The 24,605-nt window shown below is 43.3% G+C and overlaps 1 protein-coding gene across 8 annotated transcripts in view; it reads left to right on the top strand.

The window, feature by feature from the left end:
- The window catches only part of LPP (LIM domain containing preferred translocation partner in lipoma), a 319,465-nt gene that overhangs the window by 161,848 nt on the left and 133,012 nt on the right, over nt 1-24,605 (top strand). For all 8 annotated transcript variants that reach the window (XM_017810600.1, XM_017810598.1, XM_017810605.1 and 5 more), the window contains one exon: nt 6,416-6,538. In XM_017810600.1, the coding sequence (XP_017666089.1) occupies nt 6,416-6,538 (123 nt within the window). The remainder of the gene's footprint in view (nt 1-6,415; nt 6,539-24,605) is intronic.

Below are 24,605 nucleotides of genomic sequence, written 5' to 3' on the forward strand. Positions count from 1 at the left end.
GCTTAGCAAATAACTTTTCATGATCTGCTTGTTCATTTGCCCCAACTGAAAGCCCATGCAGTTCTTTACAGTACCTTGTTGCTTCAGAAATTAGTTCCGTCTGGACACCCAGTGCTATCTGCGTTTTCCATGAGTGGAAAAATGGAATGTGGGACTGTGGCTATGCCAAACCCATACCATAGGTCTGACTGAGCTGTGCTTGGACCTGAGGAGCGCAGCTCCCTTTACACTACTGTGTCTCCTGCATTTTGCAGTGACACAGCTGCTGGTGTGAACTTTGCCAGGGGAAGATATTTGGCACATTTATTGGCCCTTTTTGGGACAGTAAACGTAGGCAGTAAATGTAGTGGATGATTACCCCCACTCCACTTGAGCTCTGTTCCAGGTAGGCCCACCTGCCTCCTTACAGTGAGATCTTCAGAAGTGGCTGGAGTTGTAGAAATGTTGCTAGATTAAATGACAGCAGCATCTGAGACACCAAATGGTGCCTTTGAACAGCCCTCTTTAAACTTTTGAAGTGTTTTCCTTTGGTCCTGCTAATATCCAGCAACACAAACCAGGTAAAACTATGCTGTGCCTGATAAAAAGAAAAGCAAGGGAAAAAATAAATCAAAACCTGACTTCCCTTTGGCTTTTATCCTTGATGTCATCAAAAGACTAAAAAGGATATTTCAGGCCTGGCTTTAGCCTGATGGAACAGCAGGGAAGTTCTTTTCTATTAGATCCTTGATACAATCACATCTGGTGAAATCACTGCGGTCACATCTGCTGAAATCTTCCATCATTTCAGATTTGTTTCAAAAGACTCAATCTTTCTGTTTTTAAAGGGCACGACTTCTTTTACAGCCCCTCCTTGGTGCGTGGAATGGAGATTAGGCATCAATCAAGCATCTCAGACCTCCTTTGCCCTGAATGCTGCAGTCAGCTCTTGTCTCCATGTGCATGTGTGGGGGTGCAGCCTTTTGGAACTGTTTTAATTTACATTAGGGAATTTGGAAGAAAATGTTTGCACTTGTCTGTAGGCTCAGGGCAGAATAGACAATGCAACTCTTCAGGGTGCTTCGTTTTCCTGATAGATGCCCTTCAGGATGCATCTTTTTGCCACTGCAATGTCTTTTTGGGCTTCAGATGGCTTTTGTGACCTTGGAAAGAAGAATGAGAGAGAGCTGAAGTAGCAGGGGTGTATGTCTGAAAAGGACCTTGCCTCTGGCAGTGAAATCGTCGAAGAAAGAGCAAAGAAAGAGAGAAAAAAAAGGAAAAATTAAACACAACTTCCATCCTGAAGTATATCAAGACTGAATCACTTTCTTTCTTCTTCCTAGTTAACATTTCTCCCAATCTCTTCTTGTAAGTGTGGTGAATACCATCAAAATCAAACACTTCTCTCTCCCTTACCTGCCCCCAGCTAAAATAGGAAATTAAAGAGCCCCAGTCTTCTTGCTCAGTCTGTGACTGTCTAAGCCCAGTGCCCAAGGCCATGGAGCATGAGGAGAGGCTCACTCCTTGTTTGGAGTCTGTTCTGTTTGCTCTTTCCACCACCTCAGTGCCTACCCCAGGATTCAGACAGCCTGCAGAGCATGACAGGCGCCTGCGGTGGGTGCAGCCTGGTGGAAGCAGACAGTGGTCACTGAGTTTATCAGCTGTGGCTCGTTGGCTTTTACTGGAGGAAAGGGCAATGAAGTCTTTCAGGGCAAAAGTCCATATGTGTTACACCTGCTCACAACCTCTGATTTTTCTAAATTCCACTTGATCCCCTCACTAGTTTAGTCCTTCCTTTGATCCAGAAGGCTTTTCTGCTCCCTGCTTTTCCCCATTCTTGGATGTGTAAGTGCAAACAGTGTTGACGTGTTGCAGCTCAACGAGAGCTCCCAAGCACCTCGGGCTTCCAGTAAAACCAAGAAACAGGAGCATAAGATACTGCAGGCCCCCAGCTTTGTTTTGAGTCAAGGTGTGACCTTTCATGAACACCTTCATGGTGTTCATCTCTAGTCTTTCACTTGTGAGTTATGAAGTTATCAGTGACTTGTGATAGCACGGCATGTGGAGCAGGCTGATGCTACAAGGAAGGTTGCTTGTTTAGCTGTTGCTCTGCTGTCTTGGATGTGTCTGTACAGATAAAACAGCACTACATTTCCCACTAATGACAGCTTGTGTTCCGGGGACACAGCTCAGAGGATGAGCTGGTCACAATGCTCAGGAAACATGCTCAGCTCAACCTCCATTAGATGAGACTTGAGCAGGGCTGAGGTGGATGGGGACGTAGTAGATATGGATGCTGGTAAATTGCACTGTGGTGAGCAAAGTCCTGATGGTCTCAAAGTATTCAGGAGTTTGGCCATTGCCTTGTCTTAGTAGAAAATACGCACCGGGACACTGGAGTTACTTGTAACTGTCCATGTCTTGTCAGGAGGTTGCTGCTGCAAAGTCACCCTCCATGTTTCTCTGACACATCCACACCACCAGGCATCAGCGTGATTTACTGTAGAGGCTCAGAGGCCAAGCTGGCATCCCATGTTGCATCTCTTGTCCCAGGGGCTAATGCCTGTCCTGCGCTACAGCACTGCAGGGCAGCAAACAGGGCATAGAGAGAGGGGAAAACAGAGAATAAAAGAGAGGTGTCTGGGTCTGGGTAGGGAAAGGAATTTGGAGCAGGAGCTAGGAAGGACATCTGGGAACCAGATTCTTCTCTTTGAGCCCACTGCAAGGAGCTGGCTTGGATAAATGAGAAGTGTTCTTGTTTCTCTGCTGAAAGCTGCAAAATATGATGAGAATAGGTGATCTGGCATTGTAGAAAGAGGTGACATCTAGGGAAATCATTGTGCTTTTCATGTCTTTTAGCTTGGTGAATAGTCTTACAACCCTTTTAGAATAGTGAGGCAAAATTTGAGACCCTGCGTTGACATCCACACTGCATGTTCTGTAAGGAATGTCCCTTGGGGTGGTGTGGGGGGACCTGTGGCACTGACTGGTGTTGGGTGGAAGGATTAGCAAAAGTAAAGCAAATTTTCATCAGAGCAGAGTCGGTTGACAGGGTTCAGGAGCAGATTACCATCACAGCTGTTCTGAGCTGCACACCAGGAATTCAGAGGCGAACAAACAAGCCAAGCAGTGAAGCTCTCTGCTGTTTTTCTGTCTTTTGACTCACAGCAGGGACTGAGCCAGGGGATAGGAGTGTAGGCGTTGCAGAAGTTCACGTGAGTGGATGGTCTCTGGTGTGAGTAATTTGTTGGACTGGGTTGGCTTATGTTTGCTTTTTGTCGAACTCGCGTTGACTGAGCCAAAGATAGCATCCTTTTTCTTTTTAAACCCATTTTTCCATCTTCTACTGGCTGAAAGAGGGGGTGCACAAGCAACATGTCTGCAACAATGCCATAAATCCAGACAGAAATAGAATTAGCAGTTCTTTCTGGTTCCGGTGTTTGTATCTGCGAGGTTGTGAGCTTAACCAGTCTGGGTTCCTCGGAGCAGAGCTGTGTCTGTGTGAACCTGTTGTGCCTTGGGACCTGGTGCTTGGGTTTTGTTCCAGAACAATATCATAAAACTTTTATAGCAGCGTCATGACGAAGAGCATGGGAAGAGAAATAACTTAACCCTCTCTTGCTGAAGTTGGTGTTGCAAATGCTTCTCCTGTTTCCCCAAATCCTTCAGCTGAATGTGGAGCACTGTGGAGAGAGAGAAGATGCAAGATCTGTGGAGATGGGGAAGAGAGAGCAAGCAGGAATCTGTCTTTGCACGGATTACCATTTCTTAAATGTCTTCAAAGTCCATTCCTGTCCCATTAGGCCCTGACACGTATCGGTAGTGTTATTCGTTGGCACCTTTGTACTGCGTTGTGCCCCAGCATTTGTAGAACTGGGCTTTTAATCTATGTTGGTTATGTTTTAATTGAATAAGTAAATCTTCTACAGAGCCCCGAATCAATAGAGATGTTTCCATTCTATTTTATTTTATTTTTCTAGGTTTCCTAAGGACATTTAACTTTTACAACCTTACAACTTGTTCTGCAGTGTTTGCTAGTCAGCTATTGCATAATTGTTCTGGGGAATGAGAACCTGGGAATAATATGGCCCAGAAATGCTAAGAAGCAGAAATGAAGTTGGCTGATCTTCTCATCTACCACCATCCCTTCTCTCCAGGGTCAGGGTGCCAAGAAGGTCCTGTGTGTACTCCAGGTTTATTCCTGGGTCTGCCATTCCCTTGATTTATCACTTCACATGCTGGGGTCTTGGATGCCCTTTGCATCTCTCCTCTCCTTTCCAGGCTGACTTTTGGCTGCTTAGCTTAAAAATGTGCTGGAGTGGAGCAATCACAGTTTTTCTGTCTGGGAAGCCTGTGGCAGTTATAGGCCAACTACTGGAGGATGGAGAAAAACCAAACAAGAACCATGAAGTGGAAAGGAAATTGTACTTTTGGAGCTATGAAAATCCAGGTGCCTACAGTTATCCAGGAGTAGGGGTCTGGGGTAATTCCTGTGAAAAATATTTCTTTTTTTTTTTTTGAACAATAGTTTGGATGGAAAGACTTTGGCTCTATAATAAAAATAGGCAAGAAGAGTTGAGTTTCTAAGTAGTTTCTAACCTGACTTTCAGCCTTTTAAATGGTGTATTCTTGCATAAAGCACATTGGAGCTTCCATTTTCTTGTTAGTCAAGCCAAATTTATTGTAATCCAATAAAATTTAATAATCATTAGGAACTAATGAATGCCTCAGCACGTATAAGTTTGGCCAACTAACAGCCTGTCTACTTTGCATAGCCTGTCTCTCATTGACCAACTTGCCACTTATGTGTCAGATTGATTACTGGGGAGTTCTGTAAAACAGGTAATGATCGAATACTCCTGAAATGAAATTTAAATAAAAACTATCTGGAACAGCCAGTGAGCCAAAGGAAAACGCAAATTTTTGGCTTGGAAAATTGAAATAACTTGGTGAGAGTGAAGGCAAACAGAGCTGGATTGTCTGTGGGGAGGTGCTGGTATGGTCTGAAAAAGCTTTGCAGTTGATATTAGGTGAGTTGTTAGGTAATTCTTTAATATTTTTATTGTTGAAGTCGTCAAACTCTGAATGAGCTCTTCACTGAGCTCTGTGCTTGCATGTACGTGGAGAGACTCTGTCTGGGGGATTTGCAGATAAGTAAAAAATGGAAAGACAGAAAAAAATTAACTCATGTTGAGAAAAGACTTTCAATGTAATGTTTCCCTTGACTCAAGAACTTTGGTTTCTTTGCATACCCTAATTGTGGGCTGGCTCAGTGGGGCTGGCTCCTGGTACCTGCTTCCAACACTGTAGGGATCTTTAACTGGTTTTCTTAAATTTCACATTCCTGTTGGAGCTGCCTAATTTCCAAAGCACTGAAAACATAAGGAGAGTTTCCTAATCTGTACCTGCCTTTGTGCCCTGTCAGGATGTACCACTCTTGGGTTGGGCTGTACAGCACAGAGGTCCTTTCCACAAGTTTTGGACTAGGTTAGTTGATCAAAAACAAAGCATGTGAATGAGTCCTCTTTTAAAATACTTATTCTAGCAGGGCTTGCAGTGCAGCCATTGAACAGTGGCTTGGGGATCACATGCTCTCCTGTGGTGCTGAGACCTTGGTTTTACTTTTTGAGATGGGTGGTGGTGGTGAAAATTCATGTCTCTTCCCCTCCAAGTGAGCGTCCCTACCAGCCTGGGTACAAGTGGGGCTGGGCATAGAGAAAGCAAAATGCATTGAATTAGAAAGGGTCCTGGCTGCATGTTGGCATTTTTCTCTGGGCTTTCCTGCATAGTAACCTTTCTACAAGGACCTTATTTATGCTATTTTCTGACTGCTTATTGCAAATCACACCCTTCACCTTGAATCTCCTAGAAATGGATTGATCCTTTTCACTCTTCCTTGAAGGGGCTCATTTTTCAGATGAAATTTGTGAAGAAGTGTTGAATCAGAGAGGCACAGTTACCAAGAATTGATTTAGAATAAGAATAGGTGCATGTGGGTGGTGGCTGGCCACTATGGCTTGCAGTTCTTCTCTGTTTGTGCTTTGCCTGAGATGGGGACATGGCAGAGGAGATGCTCTTGGGATCCAGGTTCTCCAAGCCTGTCCCCAGCTCTGTTTTCCCAGATGGGTATTCTTGGTGTCCTTCCTCTTCACCTCAGCAGCGAATTGCCGAATTTCTAATTCTCCAAGTCAGTTTAACACAGTGTATTTCATTCACATTTCCCATTGTGGGAAATACATGAAGAAAAGCCCCAAAGCAGCATAAGTCCCTGTGAGATGGAGGCTTGCTGCTAGTTCTGGAGGGAACTATAGCATTTCAGCCTGTTTGTCCCTGAAACTGGAGAGTTATTGTTGGGCATGGTGGCAGCTTTATGAGTAAGAAATCACGTACCAGGCCAAGTGGTTTGAATAACTGGAACTTTTCTTTCTTCTTTAAGGTGAATCCTGGTGGCAAGACGCTTGAAGAGAGGCGGTCCAGTCTAGATGCAGAAATTGACTCTCTGACCAGCATCCTGGCCGACCTGGAGAGCAGCTCTCCATACAAACCTCGGACTCAACAGGTTAGTGGCACGTTGCGTAAACAGAGAGTGGGAAAGGGGCCAGCATCGACTTCTGGAGTCAATTTGCTAACTGCTTGGTATTTGTTGTGAGCAGGCATGCCAGTTCCTCCTGATAGCATCCAGATGTGGCTGTCAATGGGGAGAAGGGCACAGCTGCTCTGAGGGGCACCGGCTCAAAAGCTGCCACACCTCTGAGCGAAGGGCCTCTGATCCCGATTGTTAGATTGCCACGGAGATGTTAGAGAAATACTTTCAAAATTGGCATTTCATTCTCCTCAACTTTTAACCAACAATAGCTTGTGAATTAAAACCTGCTCAGTTCACAAGTACTTTTATGCTTTTATTTTCTTGTCATTTTTCCGTTTTGTTAACTTTTATCTGTCATGCCGCCAGAAGGATCCAGATATTTGCGTCTCAAGTTGTTTTCTTTTGTTTTTTGTCATCTAATCAGTGGCGATGAAGTGGCTTGGACCATAGCTCAGCTGTCAGGGTGGCTGTAGCCCAGCAAGGCAGACAGGAATTCACACTTCTCTTCTGTGTCTAGACGAGGACTGCAGGGGTGTCAGTGGCTCGGCTAATTTTTGTCACTCATCCTAGGTAGTGCTTGAGTGGAGCTATTTAAGTTCTGGTGAGATGTCATCTTTCTATCAGAGGAAGTGGTGACACTCTGGTGGCACTTTAAAAAAGGGCAATTCTTGGGATCTCATAAAATCTTATAAAATCATTCCAGATATGTTTGTGCCCAGTTGTGTGCCATCGTTCCTTCCTAATCTCATGACTGGTCTCATTTCTTACATGTCTGTAGGGATGTATGCAGCTATATATATGCTGTATTAACCTTACTAAAACACCTAAAGCCAAAAGTATCAAAGGAATAGGTGAGTGATGGGTGCACACCTGTATAAGCCTTCTCTTTGGTTTGTGGCTTTTTTCGTTCTTTTCATTACTGCATTCCTTTTAAGTAGCTGAGAACTGATACTTTTGGAGCAGAACTAAAGTAGTGATCAGAGTCTCTTTAGAATTGCACATGTTTAAGTCTGTGAACTGAGCAAAAGCAAAGTGAAATCAGATTTGGGCACTTTTGGAAGTGTCCATCTGCCACAGAGACTCTTGAGTTTCCCATCCCTTCTGCAGGGACCTCCCTATTAAACTCTTCTTTCATTCTAGCAGCATGTGCACAGTTATTGCATAAAATTACAGAATTGTGCTTGAAAAACAGTCTAATTTGGGTTAGTCAGTCAAAAAGAGCAACAATGTAAACCAGATACCATTCAGTGCTTTTCCCAGTGAGTTTTTGTTGTTGTGATAAATGAGACAAGTTCTGCTCGGGCACTGTTTTGAATAATCCACGTTCATTTTGTTCGTGTGGGCCAAACACACATAAATGCACACTGTTACTGGGAAATGCTTTATAGTGTCGAAACACTGCGAGAGTTAACTGAAAGAGATTTGTGCAATGCCCCTGGGCAGCTCCAATATCTTTGTAGTAACTTCTGTACCCACTTTACTGAGCATTTGCAGTTTGCTGACATTGCTGACGACTGCCTCCTGATACTTCTTCCTTTGGGATCTGGGGTTCTGTGAATAGGTTGTTTTTTTCACTTTTATTTTGCACCTTTACCATTAAAAAAGATAAATAAAAAAATCACAGCACTCAGATGCAAACTTCTGCAGGTGCCTTTAAGTTTCTGGAAGATTTGAAGTCATAGGCCAGGTTTGGGCATCAGCCTCCAAGATGACATGTGCTGCTTGGGGCACATGCTCGTTCCCATGGCTTTTTGCCCACAGCTCAGGTGGGGGCTCTGCAGACTTTTCCCTCCTTACCCAGGATGCTGAATCTCCCAGGTGCATTACACACTGTGCAATCTGGTGGGCAGAAGAAGCTGAATTCCATCTCTGAGATCAAATCCTAATTTCTTTTGTTCAGTTTATCAGGCTTTTCAGGACTTACTGGTTAACATAGTGATGTCCTGTGAAAAGTACAGCTACAGCAGCTTCTAACTTGAGCTGTTAGAGAAAGAAAATGCCAGAGTTGGATGTATCATCTGCTGTAATTAAAGAGTACTCAAACAAGTCCTTGAAAGGTGGAACTAGAACGTAAAGCTTTGATATTTTCCTTTGTTTGATCTGTACTAAGTATTAAAACCGGTGAGTCATTTGATGGTCTTATAGTAGGATAATAGATTAGGCTGCAAATTGTAAGGTACTTACTCAGAACATCAGCACATTTATTGGATTACACCTTAGCTGACCTTCCCAAATTTATCGGGTTAATGGCTGCAGATAGGAAAATAGAGTTACGACTTGTTTTCAGAGAAGACATTTTCGTTGTGCTTATGCAGTTAAAGCATTATAATAATTTTGTAGGAATACCTTGCCCTTGGGGATATTCCTATTCTGGAATAAGAGAAATTTTATCGTTAGGTTCCTTTTTTATATTATCTTCAAGACAGTTTTAAAGCAACATAAGCTAAATGGTAACATAGTCCTCTCTCAGTGGAGTAGGAGTGATAGCAGGGTAATGACAAGCAGTTTATTTAACATACTTTGCCCATTGGCATAAATTCACACAGAGGGAAGCTCTATTGATCTTTGGTATGAGTTCAGGATTGCAAAGAGACACACTGCACCAGGAGGTGCCTCTGACACAGAGGGATGTGTGGCCTCTGCAGTAGGTCTGGAAAGTCCTCAATGTTTCTCAAAATGGGTGGGCCAGTGCCAACCCCAGACAATGTCCCTTAGCCAGCAGGTCTGCTGTTGAGGACATGGATGAGTATGCATCTCTACACCATTCCTGCATTGCTTATCTGGATGTCACTCTAAAAATGTTTTTTGTGTCCTGGATAGGTGACAAGGACACTTCCATGAGCTAAAAATGACCAGGGAGAGAATTTGGACACCTGTGGTCAGCAGTGCCCTCCTTGTACCTGATGGTCCTGCCTAACTCAAGGCAGCTGAGTTGGAAAGCAAAGGTAGCTGATGACTGCTTCCCATGCCTTGGGCAGAGGAGGTGGGATGTTGCTGCACTGCAGAGCTGTGTTGCCCTCTCCTCTGAAGTGATGAGTTTGCTGAGCATTTTCTCAACATGGATCCTTTATGGAGCAGAAAAGGCCTTTCCTTCACATAGCAGCAGGGTTGGTGGGAGAGGATCTTTCTGCAAGTTGGGTGTCCCAGCAAGAGTCAACCTCAATGTCTCTAAACCTCAAAGTGAAAGATTCTCTCAGGCTTCGTGTTTGGAAAGTTCTTCTCTCTATCTTGAGGCAGTTGTTGAGAGAGCCCCCTGCAGCAGAGGTTTTTTAGCCACTGATACTTTACTTCATATTGGCCATCAATAACATGTGGGTAGCTTTCAATCACTATAACCTCAGAGCCAGGCTGAGTCCATGTCTTGCAAGTGAAAGTCTCTCTGAATCACAGAACCAGTCAGAAGTGATTAAAATGCAGGCTTTACCTTTCAAAATTGCACATCTCTAAAAGCAGGGAAAATTACAAGGCTAAATCATCATCTTTAGCCTCAACACAACAGCATCTGAGGATGTTTTCTGTCGTGTGAGGTGGTGTAGGAGAGACTGTATTCAAAGAGTTCAGCTTGAGCTGAAGTTTTAGAAAGGACCTGTGTGACCTTCACCGTCGTGACGAGTTCCAGCCCTCTGGTACAGTGAATTGAAACGGAGAAGATGACCAAGATGATCTCAAAATTACCATGACTGCAATGTCATGTGAGATTTAGCTTGCCTTGGGTATTGTTTGAAGATCTGCAGATGCATTATGAAAAAAAATCTAATTAATATTTTCCTCCTGCTTGGTAAAGCTTGGAAGTGCTAGTGTGATGAGTAAAGCACAGAGCTCCTCTTGTGTAGCTTCAGTGTGTTTCTGTGTACATATCACACCTTCTAAATTGCAGTAACGCATTGAAAAGTTCAGAGGCAGAGAACCCACTGTGTCTTTCATTAGTAAAAGGAGGCATTAGTAAAAGACAAGAAATTAGGTGCATAACTTTCGTGGATGGGAACAGGGGCTAGTCCTAAATTGTGTGAACCCCTGTGTTCACACAAGAGGCCTGATGAATGCTATGGTCATGGGGCTCCTCTCTTAAATGGTATTTTTCCCAGATTTTACCTGTTCTGCTTAAATCCTTGCTTAAGAGATCAGTGCAGCAAGACCTTAAGAAAAAAAAAAAAAGCCAAATTTCAACCCATAAAATAAATGTTTGCATTTTTTGAAAAACAAGAAAACTTTGTGGCTCTGGAGAAAGGGCTTCCAGCAGAGACTGTGAAAATGAAATACTGGAAATAGCAGCACACGTAAGCTCAGGATTTTTTGTCCCTGCTGTGAATTATGTATTGAATGTTGATTGCTTTGTCTGGAATTGGACACCTACCTTCTGAAACTCTTGAGTTTTATCCTGAATTTCCAGCAGAATATCTGTTTGGCAAAATAGCACTTTGTGGGAGGTGTACCAAGTAATGAGATGTACCTGGTCTGAAAGTATTTTAATATTTTTTAAAAGCAAATACTGTGTTGCCAATATTTGTGATGTATTTAAATAGCAAAAAAACTTGCTTGACCACCCATCATGGTCAAGATGAAATTTATTTGTGTACACTTCTCAGAGGCAGCTTGATCTGGAGGGATCTGGGCTGGCACTCTGTAGAGCTGTGTCATTCCCAGCTACCACCACTGTGTTAAATTACCTTGAACGTAGCGTTTCCTCATTGCTTCCTCTCAAAATCTCTTCTGTAGCCTGGGAACCTCTTCAGTGTGATTTGCCTCTTACTACCCATGTGTATGGCATGTAGCAGTGTGGAACCATGGTCTGGGTTGAAGGTGATGTGGTTGTACAAATAGTGGAAAAGAGAAAGAAATTCTTTTTTTCATCTAACAGATGGGGAAAATCAAGGCAGAGTTAGGCAAGATACCTGAAGGTTCATGCCTCTGTCCCTGCCTCTGTGTCATTGCCCTTAGTACTAGACATCTGCCACTATCCAACACTGTCAGCTGAAGTGAGCAATATTTTGAAGGAAAAGAATCTTATTCTCAATGTGAGCTACAGAACAATAAAAAAGTAAAGAAGATTAAATTAAAAAATCAGTGATACATTTTCATTATGTTCCAAACATACTGGGAAATAATGTCTTGTAATGACTGGAGTTTAAAAGAGATTTAAATGTTTGACAGCGCTGGTTGTTATTCCATCACTTTTTCTGACAACCAGTTGAGGATAATAAAAGCAGTGAAAAGGCAATGGATGTATTTTCTTTCAGAATGATGGGACAGGATTGAACAGTATCAGCTGTAGGATGGCAAACCATGGAACAAGGCAAAATGTCGAGTGCTGAAGACTCCTAGGAGGACTCTTCCATGTGAATTTCTAATTTTAGTGCCCCACTTAGAGCTGCGTCAGGAATGCACAGCTAAGAGTTCGGGTGTTTTATCTTTGTTTATGCAGAGCTGTATCTCCAACCATGAATAAAGCCTCCTACTCAGCAAGGAGCAGCAGATTCCCCCAGCTTAGAGAAAGATCCTTATGATTGCTCTTGGTTGGGGCTATGAAAAAGAGATTGCTGAATCTGTACTAGAAACAGTCCGTGCAAATTTGCTAGTCCAGGCTTAGAGTCACTTTCATTGTTCCTGTTTTTTGCCTGAGCTTGGCTGCTTACATTGGTACACACCGAAAGGATTTTGCAAGTGCAGTCCACGGAGTATTTGCTAGCATCCCAGTTGTTGTCAGGAAAATTTTTATTTTTTTTGAAAAAGGAAATTTAGGGGTACAAACAGATTGAGATTGATGTGGTGGGTTCAGAATTAATTCCTCCCTCCTGTAGCATTCATGTGACAGAGAGTTTTATGGTTCCTCAGTTATGGGACTCGGGGGGATATGGCTGTTTCAGATGTTCAATATGGGCTGAAGTCAAAGGCTTTGCTTCTGCCATCTTCACATATGATATTTGAGGTAAATAAAAGTTCCCTGGCCTCTTTCTGCTGGTCTGAGCACGTCTAATCTGTGGGCACCCGCACAGCTTTGCCAAAGAACCTTCTGAATCCAGCAGCACAGCAGGGTAGCCAGGCAGTGCTTTCCCAGTTGCAAAAGATTCTGTGTATTTGTTCACTTGAGGTCTGTGCATTTTGGGTTTTGTGGGCTTTTCAATCTCTTTGTGTGTAGGACAGAGAGGTTCATTGGGAATAAGCCCATCTGCTGAAACTGAGAAGCATCCCCTGTCCATCCTCAGGGGTTGATAACCTTTTAGTAGGACCATCCAGCTATTTCAGAGCTTCTGTGCTATATAGTGCTTTTCCTGAAGGCTTTCAGTGCTGCCACTTTGCCACTGACTTGGATGGCTCATGTGTACACAAAGGATGACGTGTCTCACAGAGGTGTGCCCAAGCTGGCCTTGAGCTGGTGAGCTCCAACACTTGTAAGCAGCATCAGAGGACTTGTGCAGGCTCACTGCAGGGCTGCTGGCTAGGGTGTTCTCAGTGGGCTGTGACACTTTTGCCATAGTCATGGACATCAGGAATTGCATGGGCTGTTTTAAAGATGGTGTCAACTCTGAGAGCTGCTCTCCTGCTTCTAGCTGCAGCACACTGGCTTTGTGCTGTTTGCAAAATCCGTGTGGGTTACTGAAAGTAGAAAAGAACACATCCCATCTGGAGTAATTTCAGTAGGTTCCTCCCAGCACTCAAAAAGCAAAGCCTTTATACCCGGAAACCCTTCCTCCTGTGGTTCCCCTCTCCAAAGGCAGGGTGACATTCCCACCCTGCATGAGTGGTGCTTGAGATGGTCCCAGGGTTGAAGCTTTCTAGGAGCACCCCTACGGGTGCGCTGGCTGTGAGCAGCGCACGTCTGTCACACCATTCCTGACATGTCTGCGGTGGGAACACACACAGCACAGGGATGTTCAGCCACCTATGTGTGAGCTGGGGGGCACAGGCAGGAGATTATTTCATGTATGTTTGGATTTGGTCTTTCTCTATATGAAGGGGAAAGCTTCCTGTGCTCATCAGCTCCAGCCGGTGCGTGCAGCAAACTGACTCTGCTCTGATTAGCAGATGCTTGAATCTGTTGCATCTGCCGGTATGTATTAAACCTTAATCCTTTTGATAAGAGCATGTCTGTGAAGATTTTTAAAGAAAGTTTTCTGAGATCCCAGATTATCAGCTTGTCACAGATGAACAGGATAAGAGTGACCTTTGCAGGGTATTATTTCTTCCTCTTGTACTGTCATCAGAGGGAAAATAAAGCAGCACTACTCCTGCTGTTTCTTTTTTCTGATATATAATCAAGTTCACAGTAATATTAGTAAGGTTTTCTTTTCCTCTTTCGCCTTTCTCTTTTTTTGCATCATTTGGGTTTCCTGCCTACGTGCTTGGCTACAGCTTTAGATGACGACTACTGTTGGATATATTGGACTTTAAAATCTGTGCAGGCATCCCAAATTTGTGTGCGGATAAAGATAAACATTTACTTTGGGAACAGTGATAAAAAGCAAATAGTACCTCATAATTTGATCTTTTTCTCATTCTGCATTTGTGATTGTTTTGCCGTGAGTGGTTGAGAGCAGGGCTCTTATTCTCTAAAGCTGTTCAAGGCCTTCTACCTATTGTTATGTTTTGTTTTCTATCTTCTTCCCCACCACGGGACCAAGGCACTGTATACCATCATCTCAGGAAGCCTGTCATCATTTCCCCATCCTTGCTTTTTGGCACTCGCTGTGGTTTGGCACTCTTCTCAAAGGGACCCGACACACTTCACAAGCTGTCCGTGTGTCCAACCAGTGAAGAGCAGCTGCCTCTAGGGCAGAGACCTGTGTTTTGTTGGGACACGGACTCTGCTTATGTTCTTTCATGGGTCGATGCATCTGAGTGCTTCAGTGGCGTCAGATTTACCACCATGACAGCAGCCCTGTGAAATAGGGAACTGTACTGGCTGTCTCATGGGCAGGAGAGGAACCAAGGCACTGGGAGATCAAATATCTTGGTTTGTGCCTGGGTCAGCAGAGGAGCTGAGGTCACAACATGTATACCCTGTCATGGATTTATCCTCCTCTCATAGCACATATGAATGGATGGGCAGAGGTACATGAGAACCTCCCCTGTCAGGAGGATTTAGAGAGGTCTTGGGTGTGGAGAACTGCATCCATCTCTGCCTTGGAGTGAGTGAACCAAGCAGGGGAAATAAAAACCTTTATGTTTCTTCTGTAGGAGGGTGTTGCTTGATACTCAGCTACAGTTTTGTGATTTACGGTCAACAGACTTCTTGATGTGATGCCTTGCCAGCAAACCCACAGAATTCAAAGCTTCAGGCCCAGAAAGTTGTGGTGTCCTAGACCTGTATCATCACTTTCTGATCTACCCAGCACTCCATAAGTGGGAAGTTTTTTCCTCCCAGCTGTGTGTGGCTGGAAGTTTAACTCAGTCCTCTGGCGCAAGGCGGTGATTTCCCCACACTTGCGGCAGCCACTCTCCTGTCCAGTGCCTGCCAAGGAAACAGTTGGAGAGTTTTGAACTAAAAACGTAGTTGATTAATTCTTCCTAATCAGCACCCATTGGTGTCCAGCAGTTGGCTGCTCCCCATATATGATTTGAATTCTGTGACCACTTTTAAGTGGGTCTAAGAGAGGGATTTATGTGTGAAGAACTCAGTGCCGGGCAGGAGGGACTCAGATCCGTCTCGGGGGGGGGTTGCAGCGAGGGGCAGGAGGGACTCAGATCCGTGTCCTGTGGAGCTGCAGTGAGGTGTCCTCGCTGTGGCCCGTGGGCTGGCCCGTCCACACACGTGCGCAGTGAGCTCCCAGCCCGCCGCGTGTCTTGCAGGCAATCTGAACTTTTGCTCTTCCAGACTGTGCTGTAAGCAGGATCTCTGACCTGGAACATGGATTGTTTGGCTGACATACACAGACAAATGCCAAGGCTAATACTAGGGGGAGAAGGGAAGCAGGAGGGGCAGTCAGGAGAGGTAACAAATGAGAACAGGAAGGGTCAGAGTCTGCTCAAGACGCAAGACACAAGTCCATAGGAAATCAGGCTTCCTTTGCTCTGCTCTCTATGGTTTTTGTTCCTTTTGTGTTGTGTTTTTCTCTTCTGCACACAAGAGGAACCAGCTGCATTTCCCTCTCTGCTAGGGAAAGGAAATAGTTCAGAGCCAAGGGAACAGCACAGCAACTTATAGAAACACCTGCATGGCAATACATCACTTGGGACTTTGCTCCCACAGTGGCCTGTGCTGGACATATTCCCCAGGCCATTTCCACCAAAGTGGGAATGATGACTCTGTGGTTGGTGAATTACGCTCACAACGAGGAGGGCATTGCCTTGGTATGCCTTTGAATTGTCTCTAATCTGTCCAGAGACCATTGCAGGGCAGGCATAGATCCTGCTGATGGGAGTTACTGTTGAGTTGTGCTCTTTAGAAGAGAAGGACAGCTACCTTCTGCAGTTGTAGTTTCTAAATACATCTGAAAGGTGGAGGGTCAAGCCCACTGGGAAGCCCTGGCATTTAAAGTATGGCCTTCTCAAATTTGTCCTGGTTGTTTACTGGTGCCTGTTTGCATGAGCACTTGCAGCTTTTCATGCATTGTGCCCTGAGGAGGAAGAAGTTTGATTCTTTTGTTCTGCAAATGGAGAACTGAGGCACAGAGAGACCATGCAGCTCATCGTAAAACAGGGCCTTGGGCAGACATCAGTGGCTTTCTGAGATAGTGTTGTTATTCACTGGTCTGTACTTGTCTTGTTTTTGTGAGGGTCTGCCCTACCTCTCTCTAGGGAGGGAGAACTTCTCCCTAGAACCCTTGATGGCCAGTCGAGAGGCAGGGCAGATCTGTTCCTGGCCTCATTTCAGGCAGGGCTACCTGTAAGGATCCAGAGCCCTACAGACATGTGAGAGCTGGCCCTGCAGTTTCTGCATCAGATCCTGCTATCAGTGTGTAAATAAACACAATAGATTTGTAGCCTGAACATATCTCAGGATTGTTCCAAGATGTTCCTAGTTCAAAACCTAGTTCATTAAAGTAAGAGGCAGAGGCATCTGTGAATGGTTTGAGGGGCTCTGTCTATATTTTCTCTTATTGATTGCCTTTTGCCTTCCTGTCTGGAACCTTTTGAGAGATAACTGTGATGCTGAAATGCATCGTCTCTTTCTGTATATTAAAGCTGCCTAGGCTAAAAAAAGCCCTAACCCACACCCAGCCTGTATCTGAAAGTCATGAATTGATAGATCCTTGCTATAGCTCTTCAAATAACTGTAAATTACTCCAGACTGTTACAGTTTCATTGTAAGGAAGTTCCTTCCTTGACTCAGACTTCTTTGCATCACAGTAAAATGCAATTAGGTGACGTACTTATTGTGGCTTGGAAGCACTTACAATTCTCTCAGCCTTATGTTATCAACTTTTACTCAATAGCAGGCTTGTGGACTGTGTCACTGTGCCTGTGTTAGCATATATTATCACCATATGGTGTTTCAGTAGTGAATAGGAAACTTCTATGAGTATGTAAAAGAGGAAGAAATGGAAAAAAATATTACAGCAAGATAAAACTAATGTGCTGCTTCACTGCTGAAAGTAAGCACTCTAACTAACTGCTGTTTCTATAGGAGATCAATAATGTGTTGGTCCAATGAGTATTACTGTCTTCTCGCAGATTTAAAAACAAAACTGAAAAAAAATAGACCTGGCCAGAAAAATGAGATTTTGAAGCAGTTATAAATACTTCTGCCAATGTTTTCAGTCTGAGACTGATTCCTCCCTGCCCAAACAAAATATTTTGAGTATTACAATGAATTCTTCACTTGGAAGGAAGTAGTTTCATGCGTATAAGTACAGTAAGAGCAAGGGCAGGTTGTGCAGTTTGCGTGGCGTTATGTGTAAAGATAAGTAGGATTGTTGCAATTGTCTCACCTGGTTGTCAGCATAACCCAGGTCAGAGACTTTGCTGTCCTGCCATAAGTAGCACTGTTGTTTATCTTTGGGTTGACAAGAGACTGTTACCCCCTCTGGAGTGATTTGTAAGATGTCAGTGAGAGCCCATTCCTGTCCCAGGAAGCTCAGAGCCATGAAGAATTGCCATATTGTGTACCAGCAATCACCCCAGTCATCCTGGAGTCTCAGGCAATTTTGATACCTTCTTCCAAAAGCACTAACTTGTGATCCAAGGAGAATTCAAGAAAGATGGGAGGCACAGCCCTGTTTCCATCCAGCAGAAAACCAGGATGCACATGCTGTTTCAAGCTGTGATTATGAAGAGGGGAAGAGAAGGTGTTGGGGTTGTTTACTGTGCTGGTTTGCAGAAGGATCAACTGTGCATTGGAATATCTGTGCAGTTAAAACCCTTTTGCAGCCTTAAAAACTGATGGATAAGCCACTGTTGTTCAGATGGATTTTTTCAGTGCTGTATAGTACAAATATTGTTTTGAATTCTAATTAATCTTTTCCTGGAAAGATTTTGACTGGAGTCTACATCAGCAGCTAATGTCCAAAGTGCAAGACAGGGGATCAGGCTGTGGAATAGGGTGGCCATGAAGGTCATGGTATTTTATGAGGCCCCAGTGACAGAGAGCCGCTACTGTGCTTGACACAGCACTTTGCTTAAAAATCTGCGGAGATACCATGCAGAGGATGCAATAGTTAACTGCTTCTTTTGGGTAAATGTAGATCACTGTTAGGTTTTGGAGGTATCTGGAAGAGCCAGAGCCAGCACCCTAAAGCAGGGTTGTTTAATACTGGAAACCATCAGGCTTTCTGGCAAGACTTCCCTGTGACAAGACTTGGCTTTGACACTGTTGAGTAATGTGGTCATTTCTAACTAATGGCAATAAAACTTTAGAGAACACCTGCTGCTTTGATATTGAACATATGTGTGCGTGCTCATGTAAAATCACAAATGCATGCAGGTCTAGAGAATACAATTTACATTTGGCATCTTTCCTACAAATTGTATTTCAGAACACCTTAAAGTCTTCCTGTAAATAAAGCACTTCACAATTGAGCTCATTAATGGAGAGAAGATGAGGTAAGGCACAAAGACAAAGGAGGAAAAAGGTGGGGTTTGTTTTGTTTTGTGAGCTTTTTAAAGGCAAAGCATCCATTTGATGAATTCAGTCATTTGCTGAATGTACTCAGGGATTTCTCAGGAGGACATATGGACAATCTCAGGAGGCTGTCTTTGTGATAGGAGCTGCATGGAGCCAAAACCAAAATGATGGGCTGATCACTTAAAAAGTATAAATGGAGGGAACATCTGAGGATCTCTGGCTCTTTTGCTTATGAGGCAGTGCTGGATTATCCCCTATAATCAGTGCTTTCACCAGCCCAGTTTCAAATAAATTAAATGTAAATATCTCATTGCTTTCTTTGGGTGATTATTCCAGACTGAAATGTATACAGCTGCTAAGAGCTATTTGACTTCAGTATTTCCTTTCTTAATTTAATCTCCTTGTTCCAAGTGACACTTCATATATGTCCATGCATGTGTGCTCGTACCATATGGATGTATACCACATCTATACATACAGAGTGCAAGGAGGTTGAAATTCCCCAGTACAGAGCTGTAATAAAAGGACTGACAGACTGGGTCTGTAATATGCTTGACCTGACAATTAAGCAAACTTATTACCATGTCAGCCTGCCAGATGGATCATCTATTCATAATGTAATGTGTGTTGCTTCTTGAATGTATTGGAGTGCAGTTTCCTATTTTATGTTTGTTGAGCTGAGAAAGGGAGAGGGAAGAGACAGTTTTATTTGAACTAAACCCACTCGTTTCAAGTGTGTTTAATGATAGCAATATGTGACAGATAAAATAAAATCCTAGGCCCTGGTCCATGTTTATTTTAATTTCAAGCAATGGGGAGAGATGGAAGAGATAAAATTATAGGCTGAAAATGTCTCTTGTTGTAAAATAGCAGCTTGAGCCCTGAAGGGACTTTCCTTGCTGCAGTCTAGAGGATTCTCAGATATGTCTGTCAGAGCCTTGCCAGGTAGGAATTTGGGGCTTTGGCCCTGAGAAAGGTCAGGTTGGACTGATTTGCATCAGCTTTACAATTGTTTCCTCTTGGCTTACTAAAGATACTAAGGCTACACTGAAAGAGTGGAGAGGAAAGAAATACTCAGTTTGAAGCATCTATCACTAGCCTGGACTTTATTTTAACAAGAGGTGAGTTCTTCTCAGAACTGTGTTGTAGATGTGTCCCTGAGACTTCCAGACCCCTGCTTGCTGTTGTGCAACCTTGGCTGAGCCATCCTGTGCCTCTGGGCACTTCTTTTAAATAGGGAAAAAAGGTATTTCCATGCCTGCCTGCTCAGTGTACAGTGTTTAGGTGATTGTTCAGTACTTGGTGTAGTGAGGATGCATAGGTGATGTTGTACTATTCATGACCCTATAGTATTTGCACCTGGACCTCTGGGGCTTTATTGTCTCCACTCTTCTGTGATGGTAGCGTGGGTGGATTGGGATAAAGTGTCTGTCACCAAGGCTTATGTTGAACACAGCCTTGCAAGTTTATGCAGCTGTTTCACTCTTCTGTGCAGCTAAGCTGGTAGACCCAACACCAAAGCAGATATCTGTTTGTCTTTGAAATACTTACCAAGGTGCTGTTCTCTATTTTCAAGCTATTCTCTGCTAGAACAGCTTAAGAATTCTCTATGCATCCAAACCTCCCTCAATCTGCTGGTACTCACCTCGGAGGAGCTGTAAGCTCACCACTCAAAGAAACATGAAAGTGATCCTCTTGTTCTGCAAAGATGCTTGAACTGGCTTCCCAAGTGGAATGTTGTGCCCAACACAAGTGCAGTATGGTAAAAGGGAGGCAGTAAAGATTAGTGCTCAGAACTGCCATTTCCCTGGGAGATTCACTGTCTGGGGATGTACCAGTGCATCCAGCCCTGGTTCTGTCACATGCTGTTAACTGGCCCTCTGTTAATTGGACTTCCCACATGCAGAATAGACTGCGGTTTCACTGTTGGAAGACTATCCCTTGGGGAATTTTTAGTATCTTATTTACCTGTCAAGCTTTCTTGAGCACCTCAAATGCTGGCTGTTGTGAAGACTCAGCTTCAGCTCCAGCTTGATGAAAGCATTTTGGTATCCTGCTTCCTGGACCCAGATAAATGCTCTTGTTGCAGGACTTTGTAGATTGAAACTGAGCTTGGAAGGAAGTCACATCTGGATTGTATTAAGTCAAGGACATTTTGTCCTGACTCATATCATTATAGTGTTGGTTGTGTGCTGGGTTTTTGGTAAAGATAGAAGTAGCCTAAGTCTGGTTTCTAGAAAAAGAACCTGCCTGCATCAGAAATTGGAATTCAAGCCTTGGATTTTCAGTATCTTTCTGTCTTCTGTCAGGGTATATAGGCCTGAAATTAAAAACCTGAACTTGTCCATCCTGTGTCAGATGAATGGTCACTCCAGCTCGGTGTTCTTCCTACTGAATACCTAAGAAAGAAGACGAGTGGTGCAAGTTCATAGCAACATGGCCTCAGAATATTTCCCTTTATCTAAGAATTTGCTGATTGTAGAGTCTGGCTTGATAAAAATTATGTCTTCCTTTATATTCAGTCAGGGATTTTTCTTTCATTAGATCATCCAATTGCTTTATGAATGCATGTAAATCTCTGGAATTTAAAGCATCCCATGGCAAAGGAGTCCCATGGAGGAGGGGTAGACCCGCCTTATTCTCAATATTTTCCATTTACCTCCCACTAGGGTGGTTTCCTGTTGCTTTTCTCTAGCAATGGGAGAGACAGAACAATCATTCCTCCTGTTGGTACCACTCAGAATTTAGCTGTCTCTTTTCAAGGCTCAAGGCTCCTGGGATACTTAGTTATTTCAGAGAATTTGAAATATTTAAGTGCAGTATCCGTTTGTTTTTGATCAGGTATTGCTATCTAACTGCAAACTGGTGAGCTTATATGCAAAAAAAAATGGAAGTGGTTATTGGACCTGTATTGCTCTATTTTTATTTGCTGTTGACTTACTCTAAAGCAATGGATTAACTGTGGATTTTGTTTATTGGAGGTGAAGCCTGTGATTCAGCTGTGGGACTTTCAGAGCAACTTCCATAAAGCCCTGCTTTTTTCTGGTTTGTTTTGGTGGGCTTTTGGTTTTTTACTTCCCCTCAGTCATTGCAGGATTAAATGATTTGACTAGATTTTGACCTCTTTGCCAAACTTCTTGTGTGATTTCCAAAGGCAGTATCCATGGGCACTTTGATGCTTTCAAATACAAAGTGGTAGGAGAGATACAAGATGACTGATTTGGGAGAGGTCTGATGCAGCCACAGTACTCTGGAGTGCTTTTCCCTTTCCTCACAGGTCTCTGCCATGACCCTTTATTTTCAGTCGGATTTTTAATTTTTCTAGCATTTAGTTTCCCATCTGTAAAATAGAGATGGTAGTAGTCACATATCCCACCTGGCTGTCTGACTTCAGAAAGGATTTTCAAATCTTCAGCTGAAAATTCCTCTGCAAGCACAAAAATATTACAGTTTTGCCAGCTTATGTAAAAAATCGTTTCTTGCAGTGAAAAATCAGTATATCAAATACTTTTATTTTCTGTAAGGGAATTCAGCATCAGACTCTTCCAAATGTTTTAGATAATGTTTTGCATTATTGATTGAGTGCTGTTAATTTAATTTCAAATTCTATGCGGAGAAGAAACTGTTGAGTGTACTTTAGTGATTTATAATATGATTTGATCAGTGTGTTAGTAGTCTGGCAGATCTTAACTTTCAGAAAGCTCTAAGAGTTCAGTACGTTAGAGATGAATAAGCTATGCACATGAACATGTGTGCTTTTATTGCTAAAGCTAAATTAAAACTTGAGCCCTTTTGAGCTGAGTTAGCTAACACTTCTCCAGCTCTTTTTCTATCTTGCAAAACTCCTCTGTGCAACTAGTATGAATCTAATGTGCTCTGCATTATTTTTCTGCTTTAACATGGAAACCTGGAGAGACAGTGAAAGCTCTGTATAGAAAGTATTGTGAAGTGAGGGAGGGAGCCCAACAAAGCTAATTATACAGACACTCCCACTCTATTACCCTTTAGAGAAATTGAGCCTAACATTCTGCTCTGAAGCTTGTTAAACTATTCTTTTTGGGTGCAAGGAGCTTATTGAGGGAATGAAATAGCTACACTGTGTAATCAGAATGGGAATTGGAGCAGATCATTATATTTACTCATTTGATTAGCCATAAAATAGCTACTGAAGTCCCCATTTTAAATCTGCTTAGCAATTGTGCAGCAGGGCAAACTGGGTCTTTTAATTAGAAAAGAAAAGAGATTGCAGTATTTTTTATAAGTAATAAATATATAAACACACACACATTGTGATCTTGTTTATGTAAATAACCTCTTCCCTGTGGGTGTTCTTGCCTCCTAATTGTTTAGGGTCTGTCTGCTTCCAGCTGCAAAGAAAAGGGGAATGACACATCTACATTGGAAAGCACAACGTCTGGGACTTAAAATCCAGCCAGAGATTTAGATTAGCCATTAGGGTAAAATTGCCATAGGAGGGATAGGTAACTCCAGAAAAAGATGGCATGGAGAAATGGTAGGTCCTGGATTACTGGAGGGGCTTTAGGTCAGGTTGTGCAAAGGTCTTTCAGGAGCAGTTTAGGCAGGATGAGTCCTACCATAAGGGAGAGGATTGGACTGAACAATCTCCTGAGGTCCCTTTAAACCTGTAAGATTTACTTAGGAGCGGTGAGGCCATACTGCATCCTCAGGGGGTTGCCTTTGACCAGCTCCCATTCCCCGAGGGAGCTGGAGTCTGAGGTGGGCTCAGACAGGGGCAGCGCGTGTTCTCCCCCAGGTGTCTGAGACCAAGTCCTGAGCTTGCAGGCACTGTGACAGCCAAGGCTGCCCTGTTTTCTCTCTAAGAAAATTCAGTGCCCAGCCACTGATCTGTCCATAAAGGCTTGGAAATGAGCCATTACTGAAGGTTTTATTTTCTAGCTTCCTTTGCTATCTGAGGGACTTGCAGATCAGAGCAGATGTTCCAAAGGCAGCAAGCTCTGTGGTAGCCACTGCTTCCTCTGTTTAGGATGGTCACTGTCTTAATGTTGTCTGAGTATAAAATATACCTTTGGGAAGTCAAAAGCTGTGAAAATATTTCAGCTTTTTATTTATTTAATTTGGTTTTAAGACAACCTGAAACAGAGAAATGAGCATGGTTACAGAGAGCACGCTTGTTTTTTGAATGCATAAAACTATGTGTGGAGGGCTGACTGTTGGTAAGCATGTGCTGTGGTGCTCTACTTTTGTGGGTCACTGAAAAAGTCATGTTATTAATGACAATGACAAAATCATTCTTTTGATGTTGCTTGTGGGTGACAAGACCTTTGAGCAGCAGGAAGGGGCACAGTAGTGCTTTACCATTGCTGTTGGAAAGGATGAAATAAGTATTTGGCCTATTGACTCAGGGTTTTTTTTCGTGGAAAATTCTCCAATATTTCCTTTTTGGTGATTGGTTTAACTGGTGCCATGGGTTAGAACCCTCTTGCAAATTCCCAGAAATCCTATTGTGTTGAGAAGTCATCTCCAGAGAGTCTCAGAGCAATCCCTCCCAGATGTGCTGTGGGGACCTAAAAGGAGGCACCTCAGGGAAAGAAATGCCAGCACTGGCTGTTCCGTGTATGCTGAGGGACATTGGTGTCTGGGGATTGTTACTCTGGCAATGTTCCACAGCACTAAATTGTATAAGCAGGACACTGGGCAGGAAAAAAAAAAAGTAAAAAAAAAAATATCCATTATTAGGCCAAACATACCCTTAGTTATAACTCCAGGGCCAAGAGAACAAGCACCTAAGTATAGAGAGGTTAGAAGTGTACTGTAAATTTTAATGAACACCTAATTCTCTTTTTAATGTGTCTGGGATGCCTGCAGTCAGCTGGGGATGTTCTGCTTTGCCCTGCATTGCTCTAAGTACCTCAGGGCCCACCTGGCTGTCAGGAAGAGCGAGGGAAAAGGGGGAAAAGGGAGACTGCATGGTTCAGTTTTCACTTGATTGTGGCAGCAAAGCTATTTAAGGGCTTTCTTTGAAGATCTACACACCTGCAGCTCCCATTGAAATTAATG

Source organism: Lepidothrix coronata, unplaced genomic scaffold, assembly GCF_001604755.1.
Source record: "Lepidothrix coronata isolate B3197 unplaced genomic scaffold, Lepidothrix_coronata-1.0 Scaffold29, whole genome shotgun sequence".
NCBI classification, from domain to species: Eukaryota; Metazoa; Chordata; class Aves; order Passeriformes; family Pipridae; genus Lepidothrix; species Lepidothrix coronata.